Here is a 21,990-nt window from a genome sequence, read left to right as displayed (position 1 = left end):
AACTGGTTGTTTTTGAAGCAGTAGACTTGAGTTTGTAGGGTTTTTATAAGTCTTTGTGAAGTACACATCGTGACAGCAGAATTATGTTATCTTTGTAACACTTACCTTGGATGCCATTACTAACCTTTTGTACCTGGTTGTCCAGTCACCATATGCTGTGTTTTTATGTTCATATTGGATATGCAGTTTGTGGGTTTAATTTCGTCATGCAGAACCCACTTTAACATGACCTGTCTTTGTCTTTTCTAGGAATAACATGTTTGGAAGTATTTGGTAGTGTTGATCATCTGTACCCCAGCACAAGAGCCCCAGCTTAATCCTTTTCAAACACTTCTCTTAGAACATGGGGGAAAACGATGATGAAAAGTACAGTCAAGCTGGCCAGATATTTGAAAACTTTGTACAAGCGTCAACATGCAAAGGTACCATTCAGGCCTTTAATATTCTCACTCGCCAACTTGAATTAGATCCTTTGGACAATAGAAACTTTTATGCCAAGCTGAAGTCAAGAGTGACCACGTGGAAGGCGAAAGCTTTGTGGAACAAGCTTGATAAAAGAGCAAGTCACAAAGAGTACAAACGTGGAAAATCTTGTATGAACACTAAGGTAAGTGGAGTTCAGTTTTGGATTTCATAGCTTAAAATCTTTTAAACTTGTTTTTCTGCAGAAACAAGGTTTCTACAATCACATGCAATGTGTCCATTCATGTAACCTTCCCTTTAATATACTCTTTGAAACGATGGCTGATATCAACTGATTTTGACAAATTTTCAGGTAGTTTTCTTCTGCAAATTTTGTGGAAACACGCAGCATATAAAAGTGATCCTAAAAGCACCCTGGTTTACAATCTGCCTCAATCATGGCAGAATAGTTTTCTGTTCTCTTTAGACATCAGTGTCAATCAGGCATAAGATGTAAATTCATAAAGCAGTAGGCTGCATTCTTTCCAGGCTCACAAGAACTGCTTGCTTTATTAAACAGGCTTTTGCAAGGTGCAAATCATAGTGTATTCAGCAGGCTCCTCAGTTTGCTGCTTGGTGACTGCTGCAAGAGACCAGGGCTGGCCAAATGTGTTTCAACAGCAGTTTCTAAACCGTTCTCTGGAAAGTGCTGCTTCAATGTCTGGGGAGCTGTCTTTGTCACCTAGCACTGGCTCTAGTTGCTAAACAACAGCAAAAGAAAATCCTGCACTATTTATGGATTTAAATACTTTCCTGTAACTGCTTTTTTGCAAGCAGAATGTGGGTAATTGCTATGTGGTAGTTACTGAGGGAGACGGTCTGCTTGGTTGTGGAAAGGACAGGAAATAATTACCGTATTTTGATAGAGAGAACCACTGAACACTGGGATAAATCTTGTTGACAAAACTGTACAAAATACTCTAGTTCATGCTGCTTCTTTCACCTAGCTATCACAGAATGTTTTTAATAGCTTTGTCTCAGAGCAATTCACTTATTTACTGCCAAGTGACACCTAAAAGTTGCCCCAAGAAGGGTCAGTTTTAAGAAGCTACTTGTCTGTATAGATGTAGGAGAGAGAGGAAGGACACACTGCGGAGTAATGAGACACCAAACTGTGGAGGACTTTTAATTAAAAAAACTGTCACTGAAGCATTATTTTATGGACTCAGTAGACAGGCAGCATTGAAAGGCTCTTTCTTCTTTGCAACATTGCATTGAAACTTCTCAGAAGCACCAGAGAGAAGGACACCATGTTACCTTCAGTACATACAGAGGCCTCTGGTTTTCTTTATTAATTTTTAGTATGCTCCCAATGATTATTAATGTTTTCTAAGGTAATAAATGCCCTTACTACAGTTTTATTTAGAAAATGAAGTGACATTACAGCTATGTTTCCCTGACAGCCTTTGTTTTTCTCATTTCCTTTTTCCCTTTGTTTTCCGATTTGACCTATGCTTCCTTCCTCCCTTTTACTCTTTTGAAAAGGTCTTGAACATATATCATTGAGCGTCTTTGTGATGAGAACAGACAGGAAAGGGAAGGAATGAGAAAGTATCTGATGATTAACAAATTATAGGAGAATATTCCACATGCATCTCGCCTACACATACAGCCCCAGGTCCAAATTTCCATGGTTAGTTTGAGGAAGTATGTGCAACAGGAAAAAACAGTTTTAAGACCCATATGAAATATAAAAACGGAGTAGTCCTCTCTCAAGTGTGACATTACAAAGCCAAAGCCTGGTTCTGCAAAGTTCTTAAGCAAAGTGATTAATTTTTATGTATGGTGAGAAGACTCATGGAAATTGGTTGGTACAGAAAATACAGCCTGTGTAATGCTTTACAAGGTTGCCAAGCAGGAGGCTAATCACCACCTTCCACAGCACTGAAAGTATGCTATTACTGCTCTTTGAGAGTAAAGATTTATTTTTAGTGACATGGTGTAAGTATTTGCAGAAATTAATGGACATATCTATGCTGCACACATGATCAAATTGCAAATGAATATAGAATGTCTGTATGTGAACAATGTATGTATAGATATTCTGTGAAATACTTTAGATGTTCGTTATGAACCTGGACCATGCCCAGACCTGCACTTCACTGTCTCATCACTGATTTAACAAGAGAAACATGAATCTTCAGATTGCTGCAAATGAAAGCAGTAACCACAGTCTGTGGGCTCTATGGGGATATCTACCAAACATTCCTCGCAGGTGAATCACAGCCTGACGGGAAAGCCTATCTATGCAACACAAATGAGAAGAGACACGTTACATGAAGACTGTGGACTCCCTGATCTTTGCAGCGGTGTACTCTGACAGCCCCACTTACAGATAAGGAATTCTCAGAAATGCTAGCAGTCCAACCAAAATGTCAGTGCAGAGAGATTAGGCTACAGTATACATACCACAGTTTTCCATCAGTGCAACTGGTGGTTTTAAGTTTGTCTTTCTTGCATGTTACGCCAGCTACCATTTTTAGTAGTGAAGCAGGCAAACAGGAGTCAGCAGGCTAAATCCTGACAGTGATGCCCAGCGCTCACCTCTGTGGAGTTGCCTGGGGACTGGTTAAAGTACGTCAGCCTGGAGAAAAAAAATCTTACTTGTTAAAGCAGGATCACAAAATGAGCTAAGTGGTTTTTTGCAATTGCAGTTCTGTAAACAGAGCCAAGGTTGCTAGTAGGCATCATTTAAAAAAAAAAAAAAGAAATTACTTGAAGGCTTTATATGAAGTTGTGGCCATGAGCTCTGTAGCTGAGTCTGTAGCTCGCAGTTCTCAGATACAGCTTTGCAGTCTGTCTGGTTTCTTGCAATCTTGCCAATCTTTGGAGGAGATAATAGAGATAAAGTGCAATCAGGATCTAAACTACTCATGGTCTTTTTTTTTTTCCTCTTTTTTTTTTTTTAAAACAAACTGAGGTTGCTGCCTCACTAGAAAACTGTTCATTTTTTTGCATGGGAGCTGAATGCTGTACTTGTTGATTTTTGTGCTTACAAACTCTTCAGCCACACTTAAGTTACTCATTACAGTATACACAAGTTTTTTACATACAGAACCTTCCACTTTGACTAAATAACAATAATCCTGTGTCTTAACTGCTCTTGAAGAACATTGCCAAATATGGCTTTCAGAGTTTCTACAATGATACGATTTTAAGCTCGATGAATAAAATCGGTTGAACAATTTTCAAGAAGTTCAGACCCACTACTATTTCAGAATTGCCTTACTGTGGACATTATTTTCGCTTTAATTCTTTGTAGAAGAAAAAAAACCTACCCCAAAATAGAACCAAAGTGCTATAGAAAGGCATGCACAAAATTAGAGCAGAAATTAAATTTTTTTTGAAACCATAGGGGTCCACCTGTATGTATGTTAAATCTGTATAAAACATATATTCCCTTCCATCACAGACTTGTAAAATGGGAATGAGTATTGTTCAGAATTGCTGTTTCTGGAGCTGGCATTTGCACAGTTCACCAGTGTTAGAGAGGAACAGAAGTCTGTCTTAAGTAGGCAAAACTCTGGAAATTATACTATGAGTTTTTGCAAATGTGTCTAGAAAAAGAGCAAATCCTGGCAAAGTTTCTCTCTCACTTTCATCTTTTACTAATCAATGCAGAGTAGTGTGCTCAGAATCTGTAATGATTACTTGTTTCTTCATGGAATGAAGCATAGCTAGACAATTAAAGAAGATTAAAGGTCTGACATATGTTGTTCACCATGCTAGCAGTTTGAATGTGTCTCTAAATTTTTCAACATGCAAAACATAATTCAATGATGAACAAGAATTCATCCAGCTAGTTGCAGACTGTATCGGTAACCTTTTTAGGACATGTGAGAGTGTTCTCTAAACATCTACTTGAACCTCTCTGTATGGAGTAGATTCTTCACTTGCATTTGATTTACTGGCAGTTTACCTGTGTAAATGGTACAAATACATGCATGCACATATAAATGAGGCTCCCAGTGATGTTTGAGATATGTACGTAGATGAATCAGCGGGTAGGACCTGGCTTGTGCTGTGCACCTGAAATTCTGGCTCTCCCATGACTGTAGATTCATGCTTGAGGAAAGCAGAGATCCGCTGCACATGAAGACATCCCAGACTTACTTTGAAGGGAGTTGTTGATTTTCTAAATCATGCAAATGTGGTGTTGTCTTCCCCCTCAAAAGTGTATGCTGTTTTTTTCAAAACACATGCTCACACTTGGCGAGAACTAAGGAAGCTTTGTTTAAAGTGCTAATGTGTAATTATCAGCTGCCTTGGTAGACTCTAGCATTTCTCTCTGAATATACTGAGTTTCAGATGATGGTGTTGCACATTGCGGGGAGGGCAGTGGTAAAATTCCTGGGCACAGCTTTGCTCTTCTGAGCATTGTCTCTATTGTAGACTCCACCTTGGGCACAGTTCCTCGGCGGAGGACTTGTACAGTCTGAGCTGTGGTTTTGAGGCCTAACTGGATGACATTAGCTAAGAAGTTTTGAGTGCTGTGTATATAGATATATACACATATGTGCATTTGTAGGTATATGTGTATACAGAACCATATAAATTCCTGAAAAAGAAATTATCTTGACTTCTGTCCCTGTTGGCCTTTCTCGTTTTCCTTGTTCCTGGACTTGGCCTTTTAAAGCTGCTTTTTGTAATAGATTAGGTTCCCCTCTAAAAACTTCTGTTGGGAAACCTATTGCAAGAGAGTGACTCTAAAATTATTTATGACCATGTTTCCAGGGCTTATGTAAAAACACAGTGGTTCTTTTTGGTAGCGTCATATGCTGTCAGTTTTACCCAAACTTGGTGGTGTTGGCATCTCTGCTGTAGGGAGGGCTCCATGGGCTGCTGTGGTGGGGTGATGCTTTAGCCAAGGCAGCATTACAGAGAGCATGTGGCGTGGAGGGGAGTCAGGGGCCAGAGTGTGAGTCAGCTGATGGGGAGCCCTGGGTCAGAAATGGGGATGGAGGCTGGAGGTTTTGTGAGTGACTCGACACTGGCTCTCAGCCTCCCTATACTAACCACAGTGGTGTACCCGCAGATGATAAAACAGGATAGTCTTTATCTGCCAAACCCTTTCCGCTCCTTTCCATATTGTCTTCATTTCCAAAGACTGTCAAGTGAATGCTTTGGGAGTTAATAAAACCTACTTTGCCTGGTGCAGCCGTCCCTAAGGAGTTGAGAAAGGGGAGGGGTACTCCCAGGCCACGCTGGGTGCTGCCACGTTGCATAGCCGTAGGGTAATCAGCAGGATGAGGAGAGGATACCAGGTCTCTCTCCTTGTTATTAGGTAGAAATTGGCTTCCTACCAGTCCTCAGTTGTTTACAAACATCCTAATCTGCAGTCTTGCCCCTCATGGTAAATGAGGCACGTTGGGTTCTAGATGTCTTCCTCTCCCCTCTCTCCACCTTCCTCTGTAGTGCTAAACAAATACTTGTCTCTTAATTAAGCAAATAATCCAGCATGTATAAACGTGCTGGTTTTGTGGCTAATCTCCTCCCGAAGCACTGGCATTTGTTGATCCTTCAAAGGCAACTTGGATTTTCAGCCAGGTTTCTCCAGTGCTGTGTATAGTGGTACAGAAGCCAGTGAGTTTGTGTCTTCAAGTGTTGTGACTGATTGTGTCCCTTGAGACAAATATTTGGGTTTTTTAAGAGAGTCATTGAATTGTAAGATGAAAGAAGGGAATGCCAGTTGTGCGCCAACTCAAAAATATCCTTATTATAATGAAAACTTTAACCTGTTTATTCTATAAAGAGCGAATATCCAGATGGCACATCCCTTTTGCTGGATTTACTAATCTCCTCAAAATAATAATTGAAATAGGGAGATTTCCAAACCTGATAATCACGGTTTATAATGAACACACCAAACTTATCTTAGATGTATTACATAGCATTGCTAACTTACTTATTATAATAAAAATGCATTCCTGTGAAGGTCATAAAACTTGAAACTAGAAGTTGACTGCCATATTTATAGGAAATTTAGTGAATGAAAGGTAGTGACTTTTCACAAAAAGACATTCAGCTACTTTTTTGTGGGTTTTTGTTTGTTTGTTTTTTAAATCCAAACACACAGTGCTGGGATAGCAGAATCCAGAAGCTATTGAAGTATTGGGGGTATTAAGGGCCATGTAGTCTACTGACTTTTTAAGTGGCACCCAGGTGTGTTCAGTATACTTGAAAGACAAGCTGGTTATTTTGATATCTATGCTTCTTTACCTTTTATCTTTGCCTTTTAGGACAGGGCACCTAAAGTCTTGCACTGGATTTTCACTGTAAATTTATTTTTAAGAATTTTAATAAGTAACTTTTACAGACTTATTTCAAAGTAGTGGAGATTATGGGACTGATGGGAATGAGTGGTAAGGAAGATTTGTTTGAGATGAGGGGAGAAGTAGCAAATCACCTATGAACATGCAGTGAAACTACAGTTGTTGAACGCTATGCATTGGTTTCTCTAAGGATTTTTAGAGAGGGGATGGGGATAAGCTTGGGTGATGACGGGACACGCAGCAGACAGGGTTCTTTGGAAACAAAACAAAGTATTTGACTCTGAGCTGTGTTTTAAACTGAGATTGCGCCAAATTACGTCATCAAAAGCAAATGTTTGGCATGTGATTTGGTAATGAAATCACTTTATTTTTATTATCCTACAGACATTTCCACAAACACACAATTTTTCAGCATTATCAGTCATGAAAAGCAATGAAGCCCAGCCAAAGTAATACAATCAGACAACCTAAATGAGATTTTTTTCAGGCACTTAGGAATTTTAAATTTTTTGGCTTGCAAGGTAACAGTAGTTTTACATCTGTATTTTAACAGCACTGTGCTGTTTCTCTGTCCCTTGCTTAATGGCTTTGCAAGCAATTGACAGAAGGGAACTGTCCCACCCTGACCTGATTTCCTAGATATTTTATAAAGATTCCCACAGGGAGTGACACCCAGTTACTTTCACACAAAACACTACTATTGGCACCACCAGTGGCTTAATTAAGTTTGAATGAAACAAAAGGTTATGACAGGGCGTGTTCCCGTAACTGTGGCTTTGTAGGGCTTTTGGGGTTGTCCGTGGGGAGCAGCCGGGCTGTGTCCATCTGTCAGGCAGGGCGGTGGCAGGGGGGACGAGGGGGGTCCTGCCTGGCCCCCACTGCGCAGCCCATGCTTTGCTGGGATCGGGCCTTTCTCCCGGCTTCAGAGAGATCCCGGCAGTGCCAGATGTGGTTGTTAGGGGTTTGTTGTTAGCTACGTTTCCGGCTTCACTCTTGTAATGTTTGTGTACTGATAAGTGGGGAAATGCATAACTTTTGCCACCAAGAAGTGATTAAACACTTGGCTGCTAAAAACCAGATTTCAGACAATAAGGCAATTTCCTGTCTCCTACAGTTCAGGTCCTTCCCGGGTTCCCATGTCTGTCCTGAGGACTGGGGTTTTGGGGATGTGGTTGCTCTGCTTCTGCTTTCTGCTGACAAATCTAAATCTACGTTATTTTCTGTTTTATGCGTCTGTGCAGTTAGCTTTTAATACACTTTTGGTAGAACGTAAAATACCACCGTTCTAGGAGATGCTATATAAGAAGTAAAAATGCAAAATATGTTAGTAGAAGCTGATTTTCTTAAGCAAACAACAGAATTTCTGTTTGCATTTTCTCTCTAAAAAGCCTTAACAGTGATGGAGTTTGTGGTGAAACAAAAAGTTTAACTGAGATCTGTGTAAAGACAAAGTAGAAATTCCCTTTTAATGCCCTTGAAATTGGGTTAATTTGCTTTGTTTTCTCTGCTACAGTGTTTAAAGGTGGATTATTTTGTGTGGGTTCTCAAAACTCCCACATTACCTAGCATGTCTACACTTACACACAAAATCTGTTTGTGTCTGCAGTCAGTCAGGTTTCTGCAAGCTAACCTAGACACCTGTTTGCCATCTCAGGTCTCTAGGATATTTGCGTCTTAACCTATATATCTGATGAAAAGTGCTTACAGAAAAATAATCTAACTTTATACCATAATGTGACATTACTACAGTCTTCTAATTCTTTGGTCTTTGAACCTTTTCCTCAAGTCAGGAATGTTTGGGTGAGTTTCGGCTGTATTTTGAAACAAACCTGGCAGGGGGGTGAGAACCACGTATTTCTGTGGTGAAGCAGCCTTCACAAGGAGAGCTCTGCTCCTGGCAGCTGCTCACAGTTTGCTTCGGATCTCCCAGAACTGTGAGAGTCTGGCAGGTACCCAAACGGGCCTCGGTTTCGTTCTGGGTCCTGCGTGATGGCAGAGAGAAGCACAAGCGTTGCATCATTTCAGCTAACAGAAGAGCTATACTTCACATCTACAGAGGTTTTAAATTAGAAGTACATGAGAGCTGTGGGCCTGTTACGCTAACCACCTGGGAGATGAGGGATGAAGTGGGTAATGGTGACATCTTGCACTGATTGTGAATGCTACAGCCAGATATAGGTATCTTCCTCCTTTACGAAGAAATTGGCCCAGCATGTGTGAGGGAAGCAGAAGTTGCAGTTCTGACTTGACCCTCATAGAGCCATTGCTTTAACGAGCAAACTTGTGAATATGGTTTATATTAAATGATGTCACGTGGGCAGCTGAAGAACTGTACTTACAATGGTGCTAGGTGCTAGCAGTAGTTTGCTGCCAGACTGGGGAAACGCATTAAGTGGGATTTCAGTGATTCCTGTTGTAGACTGGTCATGCTTATTAAAAATCTGGGTGCTGGATTGAGGAGGTGCAGATGTAACCGAACTGGAATGAGCTGCAAGAGCTTTGAAACGCAGGATTAGAATTTTAAAAAAATCTTGAAAAGTTGAAGAAATGGCCTGCAATCAAGAGGATAAAATTTCTAAAAACTACTAGAAAATTATGACCCTCCTAATGACGGAGTGCAACCCCCAGAGAAAATTGGGAATATGCTTCAGAAAATGATCTGGTTCTTATAACGGACCACACATGAAGCCCAGGTCCATAGGGTGTAGTGCTGACCCAAGGGGAGCTGATGCTGGGAGTCTGTCTAAGGAGGCCTGTGGTGTGTCGGGGACTGGGGTGGTTTCCTTTCCATCTAGTTGGTGCAGGTGGACCCCCAGCTAAAATATTTTGCCCATTTTGAAGAATGTGTTACAGACAAGGGGCAGATAAACTAGAGAAAGTCCAGAGCAGAGCAGCAAGAACAGTCAGAGCTTTAGAGAACGTGACCTGTAGGAGAGGCTTAAAAACCTTCACTTATTCTATGTTAAAGACTCAAAGAGAAACACTACATAGTTACGTGGAGCACAGCCAGAACCTTACTCATTTCACCTTCTCTCTCTAATAGTCTGGCTAACACTGCTAGATCGAATTCTGATTATTTTTTCAGTTTGCATTTTGCCTTGGACATTTGCTGCTCCTATTTCAGCCCTGAAGAACAGCTTCTGTTTCCCAAGGTCGTGCCTGATTCTGCTTAAGAAACCAACCAAGAGATACTGCCTTGCTTGTCTTGTATCACTCTCTGGAATTGTTCATTTGACTAAGATGCTAACCTAGAAGAAACCGTGTGGTTGTGCCACACTTTGAATTAGTCTTGTGTTGCTTACTTCCACTGCCCCGTTGAATGTGTTGCACGAGTAGCTTTAAAAGGACCTATGCAACAGCCAAAACTCCTCTCTGTGACTGGTGTCCACCTCCTCATCTTGCCTGTACTCTGCCATCCTCACTGGATTTACAATTCAGATAAAACAACTGCCCCAGGGTAAATTGCAACTCAGATTAGAAAACATTGCAAGAGATGGTAGTGAGCTTCCCGCCAAGGACTACACACCCAGATCATTAATAACAAGTTATGCTGATCAGCAGGTGCTCAGTGGAAGGCAAAGGCATTTCTCTCCGATTTTGTTTTTCCTCTCTTGTTTGTTGGTTTGGTTTTTGAGCGAGGTAGGAAATAGTTGCCTGTTAGGAAGCCTTTCCTGACAGGTGAGGGCTGCGGCTGGGTCTGCTCGCTGCCAGCCTGGCCGGCCGCGGGGCTGCGAGGGCTGGGCCACCTTGTTCCCTCTCCTGCTTGGCTGTGGGCATCTGGGGTGGGAAGTTCACCGCCTGGCAGCCCAGATGCAGCCCTGGTAGTGGCAGAACAAGTGCGGCCGGTGTTGTTCAGGCAGGTGCCTCCGTCTGAATTTCACCCTGACTGGAATGCGAAAACAGAGTCATTAATACGTGGCCATGTAAATGAACACTGATCTTCTTTGTGTGTTTATCTCCCTATTATTGTGTCGGATGTTGGTGTAAAAGAGACCATTACACCTTGTGATGTGCCATTTACTGCAATTTTTATGTCTTCAACTCTCTACCCCTCTTTGAAGCATGCTCTTTTTCATATTTTTTTACCTTTTTTTATATTTACTTTCATTTTTCAAGACTCTTTCCTTCAGTAACGAGTACTGTTATGTACCTTCTTCATTTTCAGCCAAAAAAGTTTTGAAAATAATAACTAGAGGTGCTGAAATCTAAGTTTTGCTGTGTGATATGCTGCCAGCAGCCTGGTTTGTTGGTTCTGTATGAGTGCTGTTAACTTTCCCTGCTATCAGAAACCTTCCTAAAAATGTTACGCTAAAGATAGATTTTCTAATTGTAGTTGTTTGAACGGTTCAAGTCCATCTTGCTTGTTGATGCTATAGGATGGCATGGCATATTGCGAAGAGGTCCTGGTTGGTCAATTCCTAGTGTTTTCAAATTGTAAATAAAAATGTTAAAAGTAAATAAAAATGCAAAAAGTAAAACCATTGTCTACCCATGGTAAACTGGTATGTGCAAGTGGCCAGTTAAATAAACTGGAAAAAAATCAGGTTATCGCTCTTTGGAGCTATATTTGGCTTTACTAGTTCAGTGGCTGTGAATGCTAGCACTGGAAAATGCAGTAGCTTTGAAGATTGCATGATGAGCTGGAAGAAAATAGACCCCAGGAGCCCAGGATTGCTGCCTTCTTGTACAGCATTGCATTTTGAGCTCAGCTGTAGCTGCCACACACTAGCGTACAGTCATTCTGCTTAGGAAAGTTAGAAATGATGGGATTAAATGATTCAGCTCTTTAAAAATAAATAAATAATAATTTAAAAATCTGGATCCTGACTCAGACCTGATGGCTAGTTCTCTATGAGCTCATTTACCCAGTACTGGGTTCTAAAAGCCAAGTCTTAATTGGGTGTTAGTTAATAATTTACCTAATATAAAAATGTATTTTAGAACGTATTTTAAAATGTTTGTGAAACCTTGAAATAACTTGACTCACCACTTACTTTGGACTTTGCATGAAGGCCAGAGCCAGTGTGAAGTCCCAGATCTGGTGACTATGGAAATGAAAGCCAGTTTCTAAGCAGAAGCTTGACTGATTTATTAGATTGTTGTAGTTGTTGTTTAGTTAAATCAATGTAATATTTCATCTCTGTAGACAGACCAGGCTGTAGCAACAGTGCTTTCTTTTTTTTTTTTTCCTTTTTTGATGCAATAAAGCATCTGACCCTGACCTGAAACCATGTAGAAGATTATTTATTTTCTTGCAGTTGCAATCTCACGAGTGTCGCTACTCGCAAGGCTCCGAAGACTTGAGGCTTGGCCTCTGCTTAGTCTCTGCTGTGCTTGGAGGTGAGGCTCTTAGTGCCTTTGTTTCTTCATCTCTATTCACCAGTTCTCTGTTTCTGGATGAATTGTTTTGTTTTGGGTTTTTTTGCTAAGTTTTTAAAGATAGCCTTAAAGCATTATCTCAGTACCACAGGCGTAAGCCTACAAAAAAAAAAGGCAAGGTACTTAAATACTGCCAACCATATTCATGTCTGGGATAGTCAGGCAACATTCTTTCTGCAAGGTTTATCTTGTTTTCATTTTGATAGTTTAAGCAACTGGCCAAAAAAAAAAAAAAGCAATCAATCTCTTCTGGGTTTTGGGTGTGGCTTTTTTTTTCCCCTGTTTTGATTGCAATGAAAGACAGGTGAGAAAACAGCAAATACACTCTTAATTCCAAAGGATGTTAGAGGGTTTATTTTGTGCTTTATTTGAGGAGATTCTTGGATTAAAGCACTCGCCTGATTTCTGGTGGATAATCTGTTTATTAAAAATAGTATAACATTTCCTGTCAGATGATGTGCAGTTTTTCTTCAGATAAGTGTAACTGTGGTGCAGGGGAACTGGAAGTTTCTAGAGATACTCATATTATGCTACCAATTGAAATTTTTAAAAAATTATTTTTGTAAATTGTTCTAAAATCTCTGAGATCAAGTTAACATATTTAAATGTGACCAATGCCACCTTAGAGAGCTCTTCAGAAAAGCTCCAAATAACAAAGTCCCGACAGCTTTGGTGCCTCAACGAAGGAACTCTTGACCTTCTAGCACACTGAATGCATACAGCCTTTCTTTAATGTGCTGCATAGCAGACTATAAGTTTCAGATGTTTTTCATACCATTTTTTTAATTTCAGACTGTGGAAAGGTTTTTATATGTAAATCTAATATTAGCACATATATCCAAGAGATAGAGAGGATGGATGGACAAGTGTGTCCAAATTCATCCAGCAAAAATGAACGCACGTTTTTTCCATGCAGAAGGTTATCTTCCAAAAAAGAGAAAAAAAATCCCAGTACAGATGAGCCAAATGAATGCAATAAATGTACTAATGTTTCACTTCTGGCATTTTGACCCAATAAAACAGGAGGGCAATAAAGATAGATCCTCTGATCCCTGGATTGTGCTGCGTCCAGCTGTGAGTGCAGCAACTGCAGGGCACAGTGCTGGGGAAAGAGCTGTGTCCAAAATCAGCCTAGATTAGATAGCCTCAAATCCACGTTACAGTCTTTTAAGAAGAAGAATAGCAATGTCTACAATTTTGCCAACTGCTAATATGGGCGCTTTTGGCAGGAGATGACAAGACTGCATATTTCGGAGGTGCTCAGCTGGGAGTACAAAGGGTAAAATACTGGTGGGATTGAAAGCAGAAATGGACTCGTGTTGCGCTTCCTGCACTGGGACAGGGTTTTGTTGCTGCGGTTGGTGGCAGTTAGGGATGTATGAGCCTGACTGTTCCCAGCTGCCTTTGAACTTCCCCAACAGTAGTGTTTATGTGGTGTTCACTCTCCAAAAATGTCCGTTCAGCATGATCCAGCTAGTCTTAATAGTATTTTAAGGTAGATTTTGGAACTATCTGTAGTGTGACTAAATAGCGTTCACATAACGCTTTGGAGAGTTAGGACCTCTCATTAAAATACATATAACTGAATATTATTTTTGTCAAATGAAACATTTTTAACCTTACTAATTTTATAAGGAGCTCATAAAACATAATATAATAGAGGAAAATACGCTTTTAAATATTGCTTAATTTTTGTAGAGCGAGTTTCATTAGCTCGTGTACCTTATCCTCCCTCTTCCTTTGATGGAAGAATAAATTTTTTTTTCCTTCTTTTAATATTTACATGTAATATAGGTCTGTTAACCACAGAAATTTTGGGTGTATGTTTTGGTATCTGGCCTCTTTCTAAAAATGAAGAAAAGGACTCTTGTTTTAGGTTGACACTGTCCCTTTTCTATATATGTATATAGTCGAATGGACACCTTCCAAATCACTGTCATATTTAGCTACAGTTATCATCACTGTTCTTGACAGGGTTGTCTTCTGTTGCCTTTTAGTAAAACCAGTTATATAGGTATGGCAGCGTTCAACAAGTCAGGCAACGAGTACAAGCACCTCATGCAATGCAGGGCATGTTACTATGAAGAGAGCATTATACTGGCGTAGCTCTAACATGTCTGGTAACCGAGTTACTTTACAGCAACACATCCTTCGTTGCTGCCAGTGGCTGGGCTGGTTTGTAGAAAAGGAGATGACAGGCACTTTGTACGGTGGTCCTCATCTAGAGAAGCAGTGAGTACCTGAATAGGGTTGCTGAGTTTAGAGGAGCAACCATATTGAAGTGCTTTGGTAGACCAGGGCTGTAGCAAGATTGGACTCGCATCTTAGATTGACAAAACGCATCGTGCCTATTGTGAGCTTAACCTTTTTTGTTGGTTGGTTGGTTTTGTTTTTTTAAATAAAACTTTAGCTCTTGACATTTTTGTCAAGACATTGTCTGAAGTGGCATATAGAATTTTATTTTTCAGTGGCTTCAATTATAATATTTCAGGCTTTAAAAACTATATTGGCTATTTAGGGGATTCAGGGTACATTTAACTGCACTGTTGTATCCAGTGGCTGTCGATGAATTTATGTGATAAAATCTGAGACAAATGCGAGATGAACTGTAAGTCAGTAAGTCAGGAATGTCCTACTGAGCAGTCCTATTTTTGCCAGAAGCATTTTCATGTCTAGTAAAGGGGATGAAGTGAAAAGCGTTGTGGTGGAGAGAGCTTCCCGCTGCAGCTTCTGGTAGCCGTCTGCCTTAGCTCATTATGCAGCTGTTTCTCTTTGGAGTCTTTCCAGGGAAACAGTCATTGCTGATCCAGAAAATGTGTTTTTTCATTACGTTTCGTGCCTGTCTCATGTTGCATCACATTTAGCTCTATCACGAATAAACACTTGCCCAAATCCACGTAGGATGTAATCCTGTGGAGTCAGTCAAATTAATCCTTCGTGCATCCCTGTTGCTTTGGTCGTTGCACGAAGGCCAGGGCCTGTGTGAAGTCCCGGATCTGGTGACTATGGAAATGAACGCACCTGAGGCCCAGAGCAAACAGCGGAAGGGCAAAGCATTCTGTCCCTCTGTGTCCTGCAGGCCCTCGGGGCGCGGGCAGAGCCTCCTGTCTTCGTGGGGAGGCCCACAGCCACTGGGGGCACCTGCAGCACCAGGCAGTGGCCCTGAGGCACGTGGGGAAAGCCACCCCTTGGTGCTCGTTTCTAGCAGCATGTCCCATTCCTGTAGGTTTTGATTTCCAGCTGGTGGTTTGGATAAATATTACATATAAGCTAAAGGAAGTTAAATAATTTAGGCAGATGGTTTTCACCATTTTTTCACTAGTGTATGTGTGCGTTTCCACTGAAGAGTGGAAGTGTGCTTCTGACTTGTCGTACCTTAGGACAACGAAGGGTGTCTTTGTGTCTATCCAGTTGCTGTTGAGCTGGAGTCTAAAATTAATCTCCTTTTTTTCACCTCCAAAACAACTGACAGGCAGAAATGAGAAAATCTTGAATTCCTGGAGTGATTGTAGCTTCTGTCTTCATCCCAAGAACATATGGGGAGTGGATCATAATTGAACACACTTTTATTTTCCAGGACTAATTTAATGGTTGGGTACCTTGGGCAGGAGTGAGGGATTTAGAGTTGGACGGTAAGAGTGTAATGCATTGAGCTACAACGGGGTTTGTCCGTTCTTAACTGTGCAAAGAGATGCTGCTTGGTTGTCTCCCCCACCCACACGCTACTACCAACTGGTAGATTCCTTGACTGTGAGCGTGTAAGTGCCGAGAGCTAACTTTTTTTACATTTTTCAAGGTCAGTGACCAGATTCTGCCTTTCAATTATTAAAGTGGATGAGATTTTTGTGGCTAGGTCATTGTGGTGTGTTATGTTGTTTTTTTGTTAAATATAGTCTAGTATGCCTGCTCTCTCCCTCCTTTCTCTCAAAACCTCTGTTGTTTCTGTAAGCTCACTTTACTGTGTGAAAACCAATAGAGGCATTCTACAAATTCTCAGCTGTTAGACTGCATATGGTTTTTCCAGAATGAGAGATAGGTGTCTGGATTCACAGGCTGCCGATTTAATAGTGGGGGATGGGAGGGGTTGCAAGAGGTCTCTACTGCGCATCCCATTCTCCCTTTCCTCCCATCCTATTTTGTAAGTCATATATTTGTATGTTGTGTACAGGAGATCATATCGAAAACCTGCCCCTAGCACAAAAGTAATTCTGCTTTTGGAGAGGTAACATGTGCTGCCGTTTAGCTCAGTGCTAAGTGCTCTTATTCAGTGTAGAAACATTTTCTGGAGATTTTCAAGGCACTGCCATTCTTAAACATACTAATAGAGAGAAAGTAGCATCTCTTACAGTCAGATTGACCTCTAAGTAGAATCACGCTTATGAGACTTACCAAATGCTGTGTCTGTTGATGTTATTACAAGAGAAGCTTTCTGATATCTTTTAATTGTACCAGGAAAAAAAATACATGAAGTTTCTGCTCTGTTTCAGTCTGAAGATAAATAATGCAATGAGCAGTGTGCTTGGTTATAGCGTGGGACAATGTTTATACAGAAACAAATAATTATCTTTTAAGGAAAAGTACAGTACTTCTTAACAGTACCATATAAACGTAGTATTTACTCAGCAGCTTAAGTAGACAACTTTTATGAAATATGCATGGGCTTATTAGTGTTTTACTTATTAGTGTAAAATTTCCATGCTTTACTTAATATTTATAATTTTAAACTGAAATAGTCCTAAACGTCACTAGGCCATCATTACTGGCCTGTAAACTTGCATTAGTCCTTTTCAATGGGAATTTTATAACTGATATTCTAAAAATGCTTCTTGCAGAAGTTTAACTCAAACTAGCATGTCCATTTGCTTATGATAATTTATATCATAAGTGTAAGATTTTCATTGTCACATGTATAGTAATCAGTAATTAGATCATTCATATCCAGGATATTTGCAAGAAGAGTAGATGAATTTAGCTCACGTAAAATTCTGAAGAAAAGTACTCGTGGTGACCGTTGCTTGTAGGAGTTAGTGTTTATGGGCAGTCTCTTCAGTACTGTCAGTTACTGCGTAGCTGGAGTGTGGTGCAGGAAATTTGATGTACGTACCCTTACATGGTCCTGTTGCTGATGAGGTGGGTGATGGAGCGCAGGTGTGCGTTGCCCGTTTGAGGTGCCCAGCTTTTCTCCCCTTGACTGGGGAACGGGTGGGCACAGTGCTGGGCTGTCCTGAGGGACAGGGACAGGGAGCGGCCTGGTCGGAGTCCTTGTCACGGCTTCCTTTCTCAGTGTGTGTGTCTTCTCTTCTAGAGGATGCATGCTCAATATTTTAAGCATTTGTAAAATCTTTGGATGAAATATGTGCAAAGATAAATTGCTTTCATAAAGGATAAAGGAGGAAACTTTGCATTTTAAAATCATGTGTTTTAATCTGTCACATGAATGCATAACTGTGTTGTTTTCTCCATCCTTGTTTATTCTCTCTGTACTTTTGCCTGCTCCTGTCTCATTGTAATGTAGGTGCTGTTCTTGGGGAGTGTATTAAATTTAATGAAGCATCTTGTTTGACAGGAAGTATTTACATACATCTGCAGGCAGAAGACCAGCCCTTTATACTATGAGGTTTTCACTGAGGAAAATGCGTTCTCTCAGTATTGCTATCTTGCACTAACATGGTATAGTCTTGGTAGTAAAACAGGATGTAACATCCAGCGTGGTACTGATCCTCAGGCAGGTCACAGAAGTCTAGTTGTGATCTTACTCTTGGGTAAACTGCCTTGTAATCTATACAAGCCTTTCTCCCTTTGTTTCTAGCCTGAACAAGAAATGCAAAAGCTCCTTGTGAGTCCTTTTCAGGAACTGTTACTTTGAATAACTTGCGGAAGACGCTTTGAAAAGTCAAGTTGCCCTTTACCTTTTTAGGAGATGATCTGGCACCATTAAAAGACAGTTGAGCTGTGAATGGCAACGTGGATGTAAAGAAACCATTGGCATTTGTCCAAATGTGTGTGTTACATTTCAGAATTGATCGAGACTTCTTATGTGATGTTGGTTTTTGCTATCTGTGTTAAATTGCAAGAAATTAATTTCAAAAGCAGGCCCTGATGAGCCAGGACACTGGGGTAACAGGAGGCGAGAATAGGAAGCTGTTCAAGATTTGTTCTAGGCTGACTACAAGAAGTTTTCTCCTATGACTTTGTTTGCAAGCAAGAGAGCTGGGGAGGGAGGGCAGGGACAGGACAGTGGTATGGTCCCTTTCCTTACTTAATAAAGGTGGGAACACAAACACATTAAGAATTACCTTTGCAAGGGTTTTGTGCTGGTTTTCACCCCAGAAGTTTCAAAAAAGATGGCAAAGTGCCAAGAGTAAGGTCGATACTGGCAGGAAGTGTCCTTAATGAATCAAAGAACAAATAGTTCTGAGACATAGATAAATGTGTTTATGGCAGGTAACCATGGATGATGGCAAATAGGCAATCATTTTTCACAGTGTCTCTAAGCAATTAGGAAGATATTTTGTCAGTGGTGATAGGAGGAGCGGAGGGCAGAATCCTCCTTAAAATTATACTGTGTGGTGAGGACCGGGAGGAACTGTTTTCTGTGTGGGTTTTATTACTTGGCAGGATCCACTATGACTAAATCTCAAAAGACTGCTTTTTTTAAAAAGTTGCATTTATTTATATATAATACAGTTTGTTAGCCAAAAAAACAACCCCACCTTATTAAACCATGTATGGTCTTTATTTGTAAAATATTTCTAAGTGCTTGCTAAACATTACTGGAAAACTGTGTAGCTGTGAAGGCAGTCACTGACTTGTCAGAGCCCAGAGTTCCCATGTTAATCACAACAAGCCTGTGCAGAAAAGAGCTGACCCAGACTCTGCCAGTGATCCTCTTCAGTCAGGATAACATCTGCACTCTATTTGCTTCCTTTATATAATTACATCTGTTGATGTTTTCTTAATATTTAGCATGCAGCGAGGACTGTTCTTCTGAAATTATGAATTAAATATGTTCTTTTAAGAGGAAGAAAGCCAAGTGGCTAATGCAACAACCTAACTTTAACTTATTTAATATCGCTAGTTCACAGAACACTTGCCTCAAGCAAAGCAAAAGCACCTCACAGGAGCTCTTCTTCCAGTGGGAATTTATACAAATTATGTATTCCATTTAAAAAAATTTTTTGCACTTTTATGATTGGGTTGGACAAAAGTCAGCACCAGATAATTTTTGCTGCAGTTGTTGAATCTGAAAACAAATGATGAAGAAACCAAAATAAATAAATGACTCTATTTTATGAAATCGAAACATAATGGGAACCAGACTCGTATCAAACAAGCCTCCAGATACAGTCCGTGCTTGCTTTGAAACTGTAATCACTGTCTGGCTATGTGTGCGGGACACACAGGAGCATGTCTGGCGTGTGAGATAATGGGCTTGGATTTGCAACGCGGCACAGCTCGGCCTCGCGACCGGAGCTCTCCCCTCCGCTCAGGCCCACCTCGCCTCCCCCTGCCCCAGCCCCGTGCTTGGACTGATGGCGTGGATTTCGTCTTTGAGGGGGGTTTGGGGAGGTGGGGTGGAACAGCAATGTTATCCAGCTATAAGACTGTTTCTAATCAGTTTTTAGTAATCAGTCAGGAAAATGTAAGCATTAGATATATTTGGGGTTTAATTAGTTTGCTTTCTGGAAATCCTTTGCTTGTTAGTCTGTGAAAACTTACAGCTGTCAACTAAAATTTGGGTGAGAGTTCTCTGTAATCATTTCTGAAGTGATTCTTCCCAGAATGCCCAAACTTAGATTTAAGCTTCTAAAATGTGATTGTCCTGAAGGTGAGGATATTGACCGCTGGGTGAAATGGAATAGGGCAGGCCGAGATCCCCAGCTCTGGTGAAGCAGGACAAGTCTGCTGACTTCTCGTGACATGCCCTGCTTTGCAGCAGTAGGTGAACGCGGCTGTTACAGTCAGGGTATGCCCTCGGTTGAAAGAGAGAGTAACTAATGCTGTAAGACTCCTGCCCTATCATGCATTTGTCTAACCAGTCTAGCAAATGTACACCAATTTCCTCTTTAAAACAAAACCAGTCTACACCAAGACCACTTACTTTCTTTCCCTTCCCTTTCATGTAGCTGTAATCCTGTTTACTGCAAGCACTTTTGAAACACTAAACGCGAGTGAGTTAGAAATGTATAAGCAGATGCTCAAAAGTGTTTGGCTTTTTGCTGTTTCTTCTGTTACATCTTTCTATCGGATGCTTTTATGTCTGCATGAAGCACAGTTTATCCTCTTGTATAAGTTGACTGAATACCACATGAGAACAAAATTTGTATGCTTATTGATTTAAATGGATTACTAGAATACACTCTCAGGAGCCTAAGTCTGGCTGAATATCAAGTTGCACCAATAGAGTAAGTCAGAAACTGTGTGGAAGTCAATACAAAACCCTGTGTAAGACTCCTTCTTTTCTCTGCTAGTGTTTAATTATTGGAGGTGGCCCATGTGGCTTGCGGACTGCCATAGAACTTGCGTTCCTGGGGGCCAAAGTCGTCGTTGTGGAGAAACGGGACACTTTTTCAAGAAACAATGTGTTGCATCTCTGGCCATTTACAATCCACGATCTCCGGGGACTGGGAGCAAAGAAATTTTATGGAAAATTCTGTGCAGGATCTATTGATCACATCAGTAAGTATCTGAGGGCATGGGCACTGTTCAGGTAAGAGGTGTACCAAGGTCAGAAGATTAATGGAGACTTTCTTGTTTTGGCAGAAAGCTTATCTGCCTCAAACATGCACGAGTGCGTGTGGGTGCATGCACAGAGGAAAAAAATTGGTCTCATTTAAGCAAAATGGCAATTGAACAAATAACAGTCTTACGGAGCAGCTTTTTTGTTAGTCTAGATTTGTTAAACAGTAAGCTTTTATTACAAAGTATGAAGAATATTGATATTCATTCTAGTATGTTGAAGGTAGACACAACCCTTAATCTAATGAGAAAATATGCAAAAATGGGGTATTTTACAGGGAAATATGCTGTAAAATTTTCTGTCCTAAAATGGTCAACATACTGGGTTAGCAGATGCTTTAAATAGCATTAAGAAGGAAATGTCTAAAAAAGTATTCTAAGAAATTCACTGAAATGAGTTTTATTACCTATGAGATTGTGCTGCAAGGGGAAAATGAGACGGAAGAGAACAACATCCTGTGGTGGTTGCTACATTTGCATTCGTGACAGTATGGGCTGGTAGCAGTCGTGTTTACTTACACATTAAATACATCTTTGTTACTTGCTTTCTGCAGGTATTCGACAACTTCAACTTATCCTCTTCAAAGTTGCACTTATACTAGGAGTTGAAATCCATGTGAATCTAGAATTCGTGAAAGTCCTGGAACCTCCTGAAGATCAAGAAAATCAAAGTATTGTTTATCATAATGTAGTTCTTTTCACAATAACTTCTTTTTATGTGAGGCATTATGTGAAATCATTCAAGGTAGTTGAATTCTGTTTAAAGAAATAGGAGTTTTTTGCCCTTCTTACTCAGCTAGGTTTGCTACATGCAGTCATAGGCATGATAAGTGTCATTGTGACAGAGCACTGATAATTCTTAAAATACAACCCAGTCTGAAAAGTTGAGGTTTTGCACTATGCCTCCTGGCATGCGTTTGAGGCTTTGTAGGGAGTCTGGTGTGGCTTTTTGGTATCTTCTTGCAAAAACAGTTTTTGATTGATAATATAAATATTGAGGATGGATTAAGCTCCCTGGGCCTCATTTTGCTTTTGCATTTGATGTAACTCCCACCGGCACAGAGAGTCTTATCAGCCATCTTATGCAAGACTTTTAAACAAAATAGAGGAAGATTTCTCATTTCCCGCTCCCCCCCCC

At 40.5% G+C, this 21,990-nt stretch overlaps 1 protein-coding gene across 1 annotated transcript in view; it reads left to right on the top strand.

Moving 5' to 3' along the window:
- The first annotated feature begins 343 nt into the window (after window positions 1-343).
- Window positions 344-21,990, top strand: part of MICAL2 (microtubule associated monooxygenase, calponin and LIM domain containing 2) — a 55,746-nt gene continuing 34,099 nt past the window's right edge. The window contains exons 1-3 of the mRNA XM_009709028.1: window positions 344-607; window positions 20,585-20,792; window positions 21,407-21,523. Of these exons, the coding sequence (XP_009707330.1) occupies window positions 344-607; window positions 20,585-20,792; window positions 21,407-21,523 (589 nt within the window). The remainder of the gene's footprint in view (window positions 608-20,584; window positions 20,793-21,406; window positions 21,524-21,990) is intronic.

The sequence above is a fragment of the Cariama cristata genome, unplaced genomic scaffold (assembly GCF_000690535.1).
Source record: "Cariama cristata isolate BGI_N322 unplaced genomic scaffold, ASM69053v1 scaffold17081, whole genome shotgun sequence".
In the NCBI taxonomy this organism is placed as follows: Eukaryota; Metazoa; Chordata; class Aves; order Cariamiformes; family Cariamidae; genus Cariama; species Cariama cristata.
The sequence above is the reverse complement of the archived record's forward strand: the minus strand, read 5'-3'. Positions and strand labels throughout refer to the sequence as shown.